This window comes from Podarcis cretensis (genome assembly GCF_951804945.1).
Source record: "Podarcis cretensis genome assembly, chromosome: 2".
NCBI lineage: Eukaryota > Metazoa > Chordata > Lepidosauria > Squamata > Lacertidae > Podarcis > Podarcis cretensis.
In genome coordinates, this window is record NC_137171.1 from 5257174 (window position 1) to 5273177 (window position 16004).

Genomic DNA, 16004 nt, shown 5'->3' on the forward strand with positions numbered 1-16004 from the left:
TCTGCCTTCTTCAGCATATAAAAATCCTGCCACATTAGAAAATCAGCTCCCAGCTCCCAACCCACTGTCAATGAACACAGGCCACTTCTTCTGCAGGAGTGGGCAAACCTGAACTTGTCTGGAGTTTTGAGTGTGCTGTTTTATGGCCCCTGCTGTCCTCCTTTTCTGTTGCTTTGCAGCAATTTATACCTCAAAGCTTCCCCCTGGTGGCTGCTTTCCATCACTGTAGTCTTTGGCACTTCAAAATGTCCCAGGATGGCACCAGCTTGAGGATGCGTGAGGGAAAGGAATTGGGAAGAAGGGAGCAAGATGTAAAGACTTGGCACAAAAAGTTGTGGCACTGGATAAAGTATTGTGTCTGTGTGTGGCGAGATGCAGGGGGAAGCCCAGAAAAAATTGTGGTTGCTTCCAGCTAGGAAAGAAAGTAAGTTAACTTCCAGCGCTCTCAAGTATCACACCCCATCCAAGATTCTCCAGTTCAGAGACGTAACAGGGCAAAACAAACACAGGAACAGGTCACATCCTCCTGATCACCAAGGCTCAGAATCAAGCAATGGCACAGTCTCTCCATCCTGCTAGAAAAGACATTTTTTCTTTTTTAAAAAAGTAGTCATGGCTGCCCATTTCCCAAACTGCTCTTTAAGCCTGAGGCTGCTGAGGCGACCCTGAGTTCTGGGGGTTTGGCTAGCTGACAGACAAGGCCATTTGCCTGGGGCTCTGGCCAATTGCCAGAGCAGGCTGCCTGAGATTGGTAAACCCAATTGCCTGAGGACAAAGCCAGTTGTCAGGGGTGAAGCTAAACTCATTAGCACCAGAGACTAGTTGCCGGTCATGCATTTGAAACGGTTCTTGAAGTAAAAGAAGCTCTGTTTGGTGGTGAGGCTGTTGTCACTTGAGTTGGGATAGCGGAATTTGGCATACTGCTTCTCACTGTCTGTCTTTAGCCATGGCAGCTTAATCTTTGAGGCATGGTCCACCACCACATCGGAACAGGAACCGACATGCAGAATACCCAGGCCATCAATGAAGAATTCTGCAGAGAGAGAGAGGAGGAGGAGGATTAGCATGGTCTTCTGGATTTTAGCCAGGAAGCCCTCATGCGGCCAAAAAACCAGCTTAGTCCAGATATGGTCACTGGTCCTAAATTATGCTCCAAGCACCCACCACACTCACAAGGGGTCCCGAGCACATCACTTGACTTGTACACTGCATACAGTTTCCCCCCGCTGCCTTGTACAAAAGTGCCACCCCTAGAGTTAAGCCAATGCTCCTTGCCTACACATGCTAAGCACCACTTGGACTGTGGCCGCATGACTCACCGAGGTGGGCAACACGACTGAGGCGAGGGTCAAAGCCAACCTGCAGAACCTTCTCAGTGCGTGCCAGGAAGAAGTTGATCACACCATCAGTAACCACGCAGTCAGGAAAGCCTTCAATGACGTGATGGTAACCCTGGCGGATTTGCAGACAATCTCCATCTTCACCGCCAGCTTGCACGCTGATCCGCTGGCGGTATGTGGTGGTGTAGCTGGTGATCTCTCGCACTGCTCCACCCACCTGCCAGGCACAAGAGAGGACATTTGGGATGGATGCAGAGATGGAACAGAGTTTGGGCCAGACATACAAGGGACAGTCTCTATTGGCACAGATTTACGCAAGAATTGGCCTTGAGGGCCTCAGACCAAATGCTGTCTCCAATAGCAGCCAGCCAGCCAGCCTGCTTCCCAGAGGTGCAAAAATGGCAACCAAAATTATCAAGGAGTAGAGCAGTTCCCCCATGGTCCCCCTCAAGACCATAGAAACAATTATGCTGGATCAGACCAAATGCCCATGCAGTCCATCATCCTCTTCTCAACCAGATGCTATGGAAAGCCCACAAGCAAGACAGGAGCACAGCAGCACTCCCCCACTAGGCTTCTCCAGAAACCAGTATTCAGAGGCATACTGCCTCCAATGCAGGAGAATCAGTAAGCACACAAATGATTTAAAACACTTGAAAATATCTAAAAACAATTCTTATACAGATGCCGACTGGGAAAGATCTATACTTAAAAAGCTTGTTGGAAATAGGAGCCTAATTTAGACTAGGTTCCTTCCTTACTGGCTCTCCCTACAAGCCTGATTTGGACTTCAGAAAGTGACATGTCCCCAGCCCTGCTGCTGTCCCCACAGATCCCTTCAACTGTCATGGCTGTCAAGGGGCCCCATTGCGAGCATCTTTCTCCAATTCTAGAAGCTGCATTTTGCTGCCATATTGTATAATAGGTATTAGAAGGCTTGGCTGGAGAGATGTCAGTCTGTCTCTTCAGACCAAGGATGGAGAAACTGTGGCCTTTCAGATGTTCCTGGACACACTCTCATTATCCTGCTGGCACGGCTGATAGGAACATTTGGAGGGCCACATGTTTGTCACCCATGCTTCAGATAAAAGAAATGGGGAACAGGAAAAGCAAGTTACAGGAAAGGCACTCACCAGATCCAGGGTAGTTTTCTCAAGGACATCTACCAGCTTCTCCACTTTGGTGCGATGTGTGAAGATGAAATCATCATCCACCCACAGAACATATTTTGTGGTCACTTGGGAAATGGCAAGGTTTCGGCCAGCAAACCAGCCCTAGAAAAGGAGGGAAAGTTCTGCAAGCACTGTTCACGACACTGCTAATGTCATTCCCCTTGCCCAAAAGTGAAACATAGCCATCTTGCTTTGCCATGAAGCATCTTATCATTTAATATCATGAGCTCAATCACTGGGCCCCATGCTTCTCCTTGGGCTCCAGGAACCCAAGTGTTGTTTCTCCCTCCCTAGACCCCTGGCCAGCAAATAGTTTTTCATTCTACATTGGCAACTAGGGGGTCAGGTGGTTCCCTACAGAGTCCCAGATGAGACTTGTAGGTCTCCAGTGGCTGATCCGCATATTGTTCTCTACCAACTATAGCACTTTCTCCAGCCTGGAGTTACCTCAGCATTGTGGCCTTATTCAGCCACTACTCCACTCCAGTCACCATGTACCACAAATACAATACTGCATCCTTGTATTCCATATTCTAGTAATTCACATTGCTACCCCAATGTTGTAATCATTAATGTGGACTAGGCTCACGTACAAGAATACATTTAAACTCTTTACTCATCCTGATTGTTAGTGTAGATACAGTTAATGTGCGATGAGGAAAGTGACAGTGGAGTTTTTCCTTCTTAAGGTAAAGGTAAAGGTACCCCTGCCCGTACGGGCCAGTCTTGACAGACTCTGGGGTTGTGCGCCCATCTCACTTAAGAGGCCAGGGGCCAGCGCTGTCCGGAGACACTTCCGGGTCACGTGGCCAGCGTGACATCGCTGCTCTGGCCACAGCCAGAGCCAGAGCCAGAGCCGCACACAGAAACGCCGTTTACCTTCCCGCTGGTAAGCGGTCCCTATTTATCTACTTGCACCCGGAGGTGCTTTCGAACTGCTAGGTTGGCAGGCGCTGGGACCGAGCAGCGGGAGCGCACCCCGCCGCAGGGATTCGAACTGCCGACCTTTCGATCGGCAAGCCCTAGGCGCTGAGGCTTTAACCCACAGCGCCACCTGCGTCCCTTTTTCCTTCTTAGTAGGTGTCAATTAGCCCCATTCCACCCCCATCTCTACTTCAGGAGCCTGACCCCAGAGCTGGTTGCCCTTAGATAGCACATCCCAATGGAACCCAACAGAGATTCAGAAATGTGCCTGAGGCTTCCCACAGCTAGTCTCCACACCTTGCCAAAGGGCATAAAGTACTGTTCAATGTGGGGTCCCTGCACATGTTCAGGGCTCTCGCTGTCATCAGCAATGATGATGGTCACGGTGGGATAAAACTTGCGGATGCTGCTGATCAGTGTTCGCAGCTTGTCATAGCGCAAAAAGGTCTTCGTTGCTATGGTGACCAGGGCACTGATGTCGTATTCTGCAGAGGAAACACAACACAGGAGAGGTTGGAAAGGTTCTGCTGAGGGATGGCTCAGAGGGAGTGGCTTGAGAAGCCTTGGGCAGAAATGGATATCCTTCCCGGTGTCCAATGTTAAGATTAAAAGAACAACACATCCAGCAGCTATCTGCTCATTTAGAGGACTTCTATATCGCCTTACAACAATGCTTCAAGGTTGGTTTCCAAGGAAGAAGGCACCAAAAAGAAAGATAGAAATGAAACAGTGAGGGCACCAGGTGAACCACTCAGGAGAGAGAATTCCACAAGGGCGGCACCACAGCTGAACAAGCACCATGGTATCCAACTCTGTTGCAGTGGGTTCTTGGGCTACTAGAGAGCAAGAGATATCTTGAAAATGTGGGAAAGTTCAGGGATGCAGGAGAGGATATATTGTCTGATTATATCCTTATCCAACTAGTGTTAACAAGTTCCTCAATTTCAGCAGAGTACACTGGTGCCCCGCAAGACGAATGCCTCGCAAGACGGAAAACTCGCTAGACGAAAGAGTTTTCCGTTTTGGAGGTGCTTCGCAAAACAAATTTCCTATGGGCTTGCTTCGCAAGACGAAAATGTCTCACGAGTTCCTGCGGGTTTTTTTCCCTTTCCCCCCCTTTTTCTAAGCCGCTTATCCGCTTATCCGATAAGCCGCTAAAAGCCGCTAAACCGCTAATAGCGCTAATCCGCTAAGCCGTCAATGGGCTTGCTTCGCAAGACGAAAAAACCGCTAGACGAACGGATTCTTTTTGTCTTGCGAGGCACCACTGTAACACATTCCCCTTTATTTTAAGCTTTGCAACGGCAGCGTTTGCTCAGGCTCGCTAAAGCCTCTATAATAACTATTCTGATATTTTCCCCTTATTCCCTCATAAAATAGAAGAGACGACACAGTCTTTTACAAAAGTATAAAAAAAGAGTTTACTCACATTCTGTTCACAATCAGATCCCAGACGGCACTTAGCTTAATGAAGTAACATACACTTGGAATCTATCTCTTAAGAAGACAGTCCCTTTGTCCTCTCTTGGTTGGGAGCCAAGAGGGCATCTTTGGCTTAGTAGATGTTGTTCCTTCGATGCATGTGGTGTAAGAGAGAGAGATGGCTGCCCTGCCCTGTGCTTTTGTCATTACCTGCACAGGTGAGGCCACACCCACCTCTAGTCACATGCAGAGGAAGTCTGTCCCAGCCCAGAAGGAAACAGAAAGTTTACCTGCTGGCTGGACAAACATCCCTCCCATTTGTAAACATGTTCACTCTAGGAATGTTGTACTTGACTGCTCTTGTGTTTCACATCCCACAGAAAAGACATGCTCCTAAACACAATGCTTACTATGAACCAGGATTACTATAAACTATTTACATGACTCCTGAGCATGGTTACCGCTGCTCTAAGCTGTTGCCCTTAGCATATAGCACACAAATGGGGGTGGCATGCAGGTGGCAGTGGTGACATGCAGCCCTGTGCAGGGCTTCATCTGAGTTCTCCCCTCAAGGCCTGTGGTGAAAATCAGAACTTAATCCTGGAACAATTTGAGACCAAAAAAGACGAGAGAATCTCTAAGGATGTGATGAAGACAAAGACTGGGGTGGGGTAGAGTGTTGGGGAAAGGAAAGACTCTTACTTCTGGTCATCCAAGTCAGAAGTTGGACACAGCAGATGGGCTCGAAGGCCAGGCCTTCCCTTGGAACATTTGTGTGCTAGACACCTCATGTGTAGTACTCACCGCCACTTGCTCCTCTACTGGAGGGTCCTGGATTGTAGAGCTTGGGCGTAGGCGCATGGCGGATGCGGATGATGAAAGATGCATGGTGCTCATCGGTAGAAAACTGCACTGGAAAACAGAGGAAGGAGCAGAACACCAGTCTAGAGCTGTAAGCACTTGAAAACGAAGCTATCACCACTGGACGAGTTTCTGGCCTGGGAGCTCTGGTGCAGTAAGCTAATTTTAGACTGAGCTTAATGTTCTTTAGACGATAATGTGCATTACTCCAAAATGTGGCAAGCTTGAGGGGCCCTTCTGAGTGGTACTCTAGACTTCAAAGACTCTCTGCTACAAAGGCCTTTTCTGTGTGAATCACTGGCTGTGGGCTGATATGTCTCTACCATTCACACACACATAGTACGAACTGGTACATTCTAAGGACCAAGAGTTTGAGCTGGCCAGACCCAGGTTTTAAAAATCTCACCTCAGCAATGACCTTTATCCAAACCACTGTCTCTCCTCAGGACTCACCCTTCAACTATAATATGGGGATAACAGTTTAGGTCCAAAGTTTCTGTTGACAGGAGCAGCCTGTGAGTGGAGCTCTGTTTACATTATGCTCCCATCAGCAGAAAGGGGGAAAGGTGAGTTTTGCTGATCTCCCCTTTCATCTGAAGGCCTTCTACATACTGAAAATCTGCTCTGGAAGTTTGGGGAATCTTCTAGAGCAGCATAAGAGATGGTGAAGGGACAAGGAAGAGTGTTGAAAAATGCCGCCCCTCTTCTGTACTCCCCTCCCCCCAAACATTCTACTGGATTTCCATTTCTTCCATGAGGGCTAGTAAGGACAAAGGACATTACTACTAGCCTACCTAGTCTGGGAACCAGACAGAGGGCCTTCTTGGGAAATGATCTATAATGAAATTAAGAAAGTCCTTAAGTGGACCTTTCCTAAGAAACCAGAGGCTTTTCTCTTGGGCATGGTTGGCCAATTGGTGTTAAAGAAGGACAGGATTTTCTTTATGTATGCTACCACAGCAGCAAGAATTCTACTGGCAAAGTATTGGAAGATGCAAGAACTACCTACTCTGGAAGAATGGCAAACAAAGGTGACGGACTTTATGGGACTGGCTGAGATGACGGGCAGAATCTGTGACCAGGGGAAGGAGACAGTGGAAGAGGACTGGAAGAAATTCAAAATATACCTTAAAAACTGTTGTAAAATTGAGGAATGTTAAGATGTCAAGGGGTAAGAAACAGAGAATTACAGCTGTAACTAAAAAAGTAAAGGAAATTTAATGAAAGTGAATTAAGATAAATTGACCAAAGGGTTGCTAAAGAACCATAAAATAAGGATGCAGGGATGGGGAGGTATGGGGAAGTCGAAAGAAAGAAGGTGTATGAAAATACGAATATGAAGTTATACTTGTTTAAATGTTTTGTATGTTTTTGTTTTGTCTTTTGTTGGTTTTTATTATGTGTTTGAAAAATGAATAAAAATTATTTTTTTAAAAAAAAGACAGAGGGCCTTCTTGGTAGTGGCGCCCGCCCTGTGGAACGCCTTCCCATCAGATGTCAATGAGATAAACAACTACCTGACATTCAGAAGACATCTTAAGGCAGCCCTGTTCAGGGAAGTTTTTAATATGTAACGCTGTACTGTTTTTAACACTTGATTGGGAGCCGCCCAGAGTGGCTGGGGAGGCTCAGCCAGATGGGCAGGGTATAAATTATTATTATTACTATTACTATTATTATTATTATTATTATTATTATTATTATTATTATTATTATATACCTTGCAGTGCTGCTGCAATTATTCCAGAGATAATGTATATAGAGTGCTTGAAATGTGCTATATGAATGCTAAGTAGTATTACAATCAAGACTGCAATGGGGAATGGGGTGGTTATTGGACACCATCTCCCAGCAGCCTCAGCCAGAAAGGCCAACAGTCATGAGAGCTGTAGTCCAGCAACATCTGGAGAACCAAAGGCTCCCGGATCCCTGCTATAGATACTGACCTGGGAGTGAGTCCCATTGAATTTAACCAGACATCTAAATAGACATACATAATGCCCAGGAGTGTGTTTTAAGCCAGGGGCTGGCAAACCTCAGGCTTGCAAAATCTACTTCGCCTTTTGACTGGAACTTTGAGGTCTACCAGGAAGAGCCAGGTGCAAAATATCAGCCATCCATGAGAAGACGCTTATGCAGATTCCAGCTTACAGAGTTTATTAATTTCCACAGTTGTCAGCCTAGCAAAATCACACATCCCCTGTAGCAATCTGGCAATATATTTCAGAAACATAGCATTTCTTCATTTTTTTAATAGCGTCCTTCCTTGAGCTTCTATCCTGCCCTATCCCTGGGGCCACAGAGTATCATACTATTAAACAGAACAGAAACAAAAAATAAAATGAATTTCAATTACCCCCCCCCCCTCCTCTAACATACACTACTTACGTAACTACAGCCCCCAAATGCCTGGTCAAACTGAAAGGCATTGCATTGCCTAAAATTGTATATTTTATTTTGTAACCCGCCCTGGGAACATATGGCAAAGAACAGGTAAGAAATCTAATCAAATCAATGAATGCATACACTAGTCAATTTTGGAGAGTGGGGAAGGCAGGATTCCAATCACAGCAACAACAGTCTCTACGCTCCCCTCCATGTATTCAGAGCACTTCGCCAGAGAACTGGCACAATAGGAACAGAGCTGGAAGAGACCCCCAGGGTCTTCCAGTCCAATAGGATACTGCCTCACAAGCAACTTAACCTTTTGCACATTTGCAAGCAATTGTGAGAACACCTGCTTGCACCTGACATGTCGACCTTCACCTTTGTCTGTCCTTGACCCCTCAAGGGCCCACAATCCTTACTTGGGGGGGGGGAGTGGGAGCACTAGCAGCAGGAGCAGTGGGAACTGGCATTATAGTGCCATCTTTTTTGCAATCCCAAGATCTCCCCTTGGTGAAAATGAACATTCAGCTTGAGAGCTCCTTCACCCACCCTACTTGTTCCTGCAACCACAGGTATGTCGTTGGATCCTTGGGAAGATAGTGGGGGTGAGGAGTACTCAGTGTCTGAATTACGAGTGTAACTCTGAGGTTACGAGTGTGGCCAGGCTCAACTCCCAGGTATCTGCAAGGAGTCTGCTTCTTACAGCATCCCAATTATTTCTCCTATATAGCAGACAGAAGGACTGGGTCTGAGGGAGTCACCTAATAGCAGAGGCACAACTTGAACTGGAGACTAGTTAGCTGTTAGCTCATATTCTTAGTGCCTATTTTAGACAGTACCTCAAAGGATGTATCTGATACACCCTGTCAAAAAATAGGCCTACCACAAAGCCTTTGTTCATATCCCCACAATGGTTTCCATTTTGTTCATTTTTTTCTTATTTGTGCTGCCTTGTGAGAAGATTTCCTTGGTTCTGTGCTGTGCCATCCTGTGCCTTTCCCCCTGTTCTCTGCAGTGACACCCCAGTGCTTTGAAATGAAATGAATGCCCCTTCTGTACCCACCTGTATCTGCTGTGTTGGGATGGAAGAGTGTGTTGGTGTAGGTGACAAACTGCATTTGCCGATTGAGGTTGTCCAGTTGGGATCCTGACATGATGAGTTGCATGCCCCCCTCCCCTTCCACTTTGACCCCTTCCACTTCTGCAGCCACATCGAAAGTGCCCATAGTAGCTGTCAAGTTGACCTGTCAAAGGAAAAAAAGCAGGGTCAAGAATGAAGGAAGCCAGCTTGTGACTTTCCAACAGGAATGGGAAACCTATGGCCCTCTATCTTGCTTAGACTACAATTCCCATTACTCCTGGCCATCGGCCAAGCTGGCTGGGGCTGATGCAGTCTAGGGTTGCCATATATCTGGGATTTCCTGGACACATCCGGTTTTGGGGGGCCAGCAACCCCATTTGGGTGGATTTTTGCATTTTGGATTAAATGTCTGGGTTGGGGGGTGTTATTTTTTATTTTTATGTTTTATTTTATTATTATTTTTTGTGGAGCACACCCATGCTCAGAAGCCACTGTCCCCAGGAACAGAAGGCAGGCATCGGGTGGCCTGGAGCAGCCTGCTGGGGGTCGTGCTAGGCCTGGTGTGGTTCCTGGCCGCACTAGGCCCCGCGCTGGTCCCGGCCGTTGCCTGGCCTTGTGTGACCTTCCCTGGGCCGCTCAGCCTCCCATCGTGAGCAGGAGGCCAAAGACAGCAAAGAGAGGGGAGGGAAGAAGGGGGGAGCAGGCAGGAGAGGAAGGGGTTAGCGGCAGGGAGGGGCGAGCAAGGGAGATGCAGAATGGTGAGGGGTGCCCCGATGGTGGTGGGGTGTCTGGGTTTTTGATCCCTGGAATATGGCTACCCTAATGGAGTCCCCAAACATGTAGAGGGTCACAGGTTCCCCACCTCAGCTTTAGGATCTCTCTGGTAAAATGGTGTGCTGGGAACAGAATGGAAAACTTTATAGGATGTTCCATGAATTAAAATCTAACGAGACCAGTTTATACAGCATATTTTCTGCAGAGTACAAATTTGGTTACATGCAAATAAATCATAGGTACACAGAGCAATCCTAGATAACTTGCATGAACCTGCTGCAAGGTTTGTTTTTTTTCAATCAAGATAAGCATGGTTCTCTTGGTGGTCACACCCAGTTGTTGCTGTGACACATGAAATTTGCTTAATCCCACATCCTTTGCTACTTTCCATTGATTGTGAAAACGTTTCTGTTCTGGCAAGCTTATTTCAAGCTGGGCAGATAGAATTTAATATGGTGAATCCTGATTAGTCCCTTTATTTTAAAATTTGTGTTTTATTGATTTTTAGTTATAAATGAATATATATATATATGTATGTGTGTATATATATATATATATATATATATATATATATATATGTGTGTGTGTATATATATATATATATATATATATATATATATATGTATATGTATATATATATATGTATGTAAATGTTTGATTGCTTTAAGTTATTGTTTTTATTTTATTATATTCATTATTTATTTCAGGATTTATGAACCACTCTACATTCAGAGAATGCCCAAGCAGTGTGCCAAAGTAACATATATATTAAAAATACAGATCATAAAACAGTCTTAAAACATAAAAACCAACTGCAGGAAAAAATACTCATTTGGAAAGCCTTGGGGAGGGGAATTAAAGTTTTCAGCAAATGTAAAAAACATAACGGTGCTGGGACTTTCTTTGCTGCTACAGGAAGAGAATTCCAGAGGACTGGAAATATCATGGCTTGCAGCACTTGGGCTGATGCCTGACTCTCTGAGTAATGTGATTGCAAAAGAAGGGTAGGGCATAAATCTTTGAACAAAGAAATGAGTGTTTGCATTTCTTCAGAACTTGACATTGTGCAACAAGGAATGGTGCCAAGAGGATACAGCTGGAAAAGGGAGGGACAACAGGAAGACAAGAGGGCTGGGAAACACAGCAAGAGCTCAACTATACTTGGCTTTTGCCCTGCTCTTTCCAGGGCCAGACCGTGCTTTAAAAAGCTCAGCGTCTGAGCATTTTTTAATTCCTTTCCCCACAAAACCTACTCTTTAGCACACATTTGGAGCAAACGTCAGTTCAGATTTCCCGCAGATTGAAAATGCATACTGCTCAACCATGCTGATTTAAAGCAGGACACCCCAAAATTACAGAAGCCTTCTGATTGGATCCCAGAATGTCCTGTTTTTTGGTCTGGTGCTTTGGCACGAACCAACTGGCTCCCGTGAGAGTGGACCCAAAAATGAGTGTCCTGATTTTGACTAGCGGGATGTTGGAGATTTTTCCACAGGGAATGCTCTGGGGGGGGGGGCGTGCTCAGACATGAAGCTTTAAAGCATGGACCTGTGCCTGGAAAGAAGCTGCCACATCTAGTGCAGTGCTGCTCACACCCTCCCAAGTGACACCCCCTTGACCAGCCCCACTCTGCACCCTCTGCAAATCTTTTTGCCTGGCTGGAATGAGTCTTTGTTCTCTGATAATGTTTATTGCTTTCCTGGGTGAAGAGTAAAAGGGTTTGTGTATAAACTAGCCTATTGTATAAAGATAAAATTCACATGCAATGCTCCACCCAGCCACTCTGGCCCTGCCACCATTGGCACGGGGCCTCCAGACATTTGTGCAGAAGGGAGTGTGGGCCCTGGGCTGAAAAAGGTTCCCCACCAGTATTAAAGTGATAATCAACACTTAGAATTGAATCCCAGAAACCCACCGGAAGCCCCCCAAACCGGTTGAAGAGAGGAGTCACACGCTCCAAACAACCAGCTCATAACTGCAACTGCATACAGTGGTACCATAATGCATTCCGGAGGACCGGTTTGTAAACCAAAACAGGTTGTAACCCAAGGCGCGCTTTCGCCAATGGCCCACCCCAATTGTTTGTAATCAAGAAAAGGGGCATGCACTTCCAGGTTTGACGTGGTTGTAATCCAAAGCGGATGCAAACCAATGTACCATCGTAATATGTAAGACAAGCAATCATCACACACACAGAGAGACAAGATCCCCCAGTGGCTTCATGGCCTCAGATTATCTAAGAACACCCAAAGAGATAACACACACTAGCCATTTGTCAAAGCAACAGGACCAGTTTATACATTTAGCAGAATCAAGCAGTAACCATTTTTCCGGCCTGCACCATTTCAGGCTATAGGTAGGAAAATCTGTGCTTGAATGCATTCAAACATGCAACTTCACCTGCTGCCTCAGCGGAAAATTCAAACATGCAACTCCATGTGCAACTTAAGTGGTACAACCAGCCTTCCTTTTTGCAAGGATACAGGGATGTTAGAAACTAATCAGGCTGAGAAACCGTCGCCTAATTCCTGCAATCAGATCTCTGTGTCCCAAATACCTTAGAAGAGTTTGGATTTGATATCCCGCCTTTCACTCCCTTTTAAGGAGTCTCAAAGCAGCTAACATTCTCATTTCCCTCCCTCCCCCACAACAAACACTCTGTGAGGTTAATTGGTTTGAGAGACTTCAAAGAAGTGTGACTGGCCCAAGGTCACCCAGCAGCTGCATGTGGAGGAGCGGAGACGCGAACCCGGTTCCCCAGATTACAAGACTACCGCTCTTAACCACTACACCACACTGGCTCTTTGTACCTTACCTGGTACAGAGCTCTTTCAGCTGCTTGTAGACTCAGACCTGAGGAATAAAAATGCACAAGGAGGTTACTGAATTTTCACCTTTCCCTGTTCCACAATAAGAAGTCCCTGTCCCCCACACCTGCCACCCCCATAGTTGTTTCCTTCGAGACGCAACTGGAGGGGAAGAGACTTGCCTGGGATGAGGATGGTCCGGAGGGGCCGAACTTCCACCCCTTGGGCCGGATACTCTAGAGGTGAGTTGGCTCGGACAATGAGGAGCTGGTCAGATGGAGAATGGGACCTTGGAGAATGGAAAGGAAGAAGGTTTAGGGATGCCAGCCTCTGGCTTTGACAAGGTGCTCCTACATCTTTATCCATTGATCTAAATATTTGTAGCCCACAATTTCATTTTAAAAATCAAAGTGGATGACAGTGATTTTAATGCAGTAGAAATCAAACAAAAATTAAAACAGATCACCAGCTGACTACTTAATCTTAAGTACTATGTGGAAGGGAAGTCCAGTAAACACACACTCCCTCAAAGCTGTGCTTGACAAACATCTCCATTCTGCGTCAGAGGAAGACACAGGAAGCTGTTCCTTCACATTCATTTGCTGCTTTGACTCTCAGTAGCTAGCTGGTGGCTAAAATTCCCACAGAAGTAAATCCCACTGAGTTCACAAGTCTTCCACATGAGATTGCTTAGGATTGCAGCTGCCCAGAGTGAGCCTTGGGAAATGTGTTTAGGACTGCAACCACAGATTACAATCCTGCGTTTACTCAGAAATTTGTCCTGCCAAATTCAGGGGGTTTACTTTACGTGGCTGATGAGTTAAATTCTGAAGTGCAGGTGCTCTTTGGGACAACCCCCAAAGCCACATACCTTCTAGCATTATACTAGAAAAATAAATGCTTGCATTGCAGACATTATGGCATCAATGCAAAGTCAGCTTTTTCCTCACCTTCTTCTGCTTTTCTAAACATCCAGCCTTGTAAGAGTTCTGGTGGTCTCAAAAGCTTGCTCACCATTTTGTGACATTTCCATTGATCAGAACAAAGAGGCTATGGATTCCCACCCCCCAAAAATAAATGTGGCAGTCTAACCCTAAGCCATGCATGCTAAAGTAACCTGCCTCTGCCTAGCATATTTGGCGGGTTTCTCTCCAAAAAAGGGGATTTGTATTGATTTTGCTTGATTTAGGGAGGCAGCTGACCCCCCCCCCCCCGGCTACGTCCATCATGTACCACCCCTCAAGCTGGGAGGAGGCACCAAACAACCACCCCTTCACTCCGCTGTGGTACTGACCAGTGGAGGTGACAGAGTATGAGGCCAGCTGTCTGCTGAAGTGCATTTCTGCTCAAACAAGGCAGCAGCTATAGAATCTGCAGGAGTCTATCTAACATGAGCTGTGTGCCCATGTGAGGCAACATGGAGGACGATGGAGGCTACATGCCAAGTCAACCACACCCTGGAGGTGTGGAGGGACCAAAATAATTAAAATCATTTAGTTAAGTTGTCTTGAAGAGAAACTGCTGGGTGGAAAGAAAGCAAGGCCATATTTGATGTGATGGAAATGGAGTAAGCAAGCCATGTTACAGATAAGGAAACATCAGGAGAATACAACAAATCACACTGTAGAAGCTTCAGAGAGAATTGCAGATCAAGCACTTTATGCGTAGCTGACGGTGCAAAATGGGTAGCAACAAAAGGGACTAACTGCACATGTCAAAAGGTGTAAACTGGTGAGTGTCACTAGAAATAAGCTGTTGGTATTTACAGTGACAGTAACATGTTATCTACTTAATGAGGCAGTACTATTTTAAAGTAACCACGTCAGCAAACAGTAATATCTTTGCTAAATACAGTACATATATCTGAGTGGTTTGTACAATGTCTAGACCCCAGAGTTACCAGAGTTGTTGGTAAATTAAGGGTTTAAAGCGTATAAGTGATATTAAATGGTTACAATAGTGCAGGGTTAGGAAAAACCACTGGAATGGAAGCTGGGTTTTGTTAACAGGATAAGCAAGGAAATATACCCAGCCTTTCCCTAAGTCTGGATAATATCTCTGGTCAGGAGTACCTTTTATGGTTTAATTCTCTGCTGATGGAACAGGAATCTGCTGCCATTCTATAAACCATGCACTGCCCAATAGTTTCCGGCTCCCATGTGAGATTCCCCTGTTACCATCATCTGCGGTCCTGTATAGAAGGATGGCAACAAGTAGCAGGGCCTTTTCAGCAGCTGCTCCTTTGCGACAGAACTCCCCACCAAGTGTGTGTGGTGTGATCAGGGAACCCACCGTGGGACAGGTGAAGCTCACCTTTGCTGGTAACTGCGGTACTCCTGTTTTCGCCTGCTGTTTATCTCTGGCAGTTCGGAAGGACTGAAGGCGTTTGCGAATTCCAGAGAATAGATGTGACCAAAGAGCTGTTTCTGAAGTGGGAAGTTCATACTAGGCTCCACCTCACACTTGCAGGAGTTCTTTGGAAGGAGCCTGGGAAGGGACAAATACGTGTCAGTAAACATTGATGAGGGGTATTCTCGTTTTGTCAATGCTGAATACACTATGTGCAACAACAGCATGACTTACTTGGAAGAATATTAATAATCTCTCTCCCCCCCCCCATATGGAGATGGATGTTGCCCTCAGTACCATCAAGATAGGACTGTGGGACAGCAGCTCAGGACCCCACACAGAGGAATGAGCAGGATCCTGCCCCCTTCCAAAGCAGCAAGGCTACATTAACATCTAAAAGCAGGAGCGGAATAAGACCTATAAATCCAGAATCTAAATTTACATTACTGCACCACTGGCTGTTGCCTATTATAGTAGAGGTAAAAGTGAAACACATTTAGTATCTGGGGAAGCAGTGGCAGGAGGAACGGAAGCAAGGTACTAGAAACTGGAACACCTTTGGGGCTAGAGGTTTCTCTCCCTACGATGCTCCCTACGATGTGGAACATCATTTCAGCTGTTGAGTGGACAGCTGAATCTACAGTCAAGACATTCTTGCCCCACATGGCATCCCAGGTGGTCTCCTGAGTCTTAAATCCAGTCTGAGGAGCCAGCTTACAAGGGTAGGGTGTGTGTGTGTGTCACATGCGCAACGTCCCACGTGTGACATCAGAATGTTGGGAGGAGCCTTGGGTGGAGCCAAACCCGGTGGCCACACAGCTTCAATGACTCCTTCTTCCCCTCCCCCTGGCATTGCTACTGGCAGGAGACTGCTTTGACCCTCCTT

General features: G+C 46.2%; 1 protein-coding gene across 1 annotated transcript in view; it reads right to left on the minus strand.

The window, feature by feature from the left end:
• Positions 1-570: 570 nt before the first annotated feature.
• The window catches only part of B4GALNT1 (beta-1,4-N-acetyl-galactosaminyltransferase 1), a 43466-nt gene continuing 28032 nt past the window's right edge, over positions 571-16004 (minus strand). The window contains exons 3-11 of the mRNA XM_079966734.1: positions 15083-15256; positions 12952-13058; positions 12778-12815; positions 9171-9351; positions 5663-5770; positions 3734-3921; positions 2474-2614; positions 1320-1557; positions 571-1033 (exon numbers count right to left, since the gene is read on the minus strand). Coding sequence (XP_079822860.1) covers positions 819-1033; positions 1320-1557; positions 2474-2614; positions 3734-3921; positions 5663-5770; positions 9171-9351; positions 12778-12815; positions 12952-13058; positions 15083-15256 — 1390 coding nt within the window. The 3' untranslated portion in view covers positions 571-818. The remainder of the gene's footprint in view (positions 1034-1319; positions 1558-2473; positions 2615-3733; positions 3922-5662; positions 5771-9170; positions 9352-12777; positions 12816-12951; positions 13059-15082; positions 15257-16004) is intronic.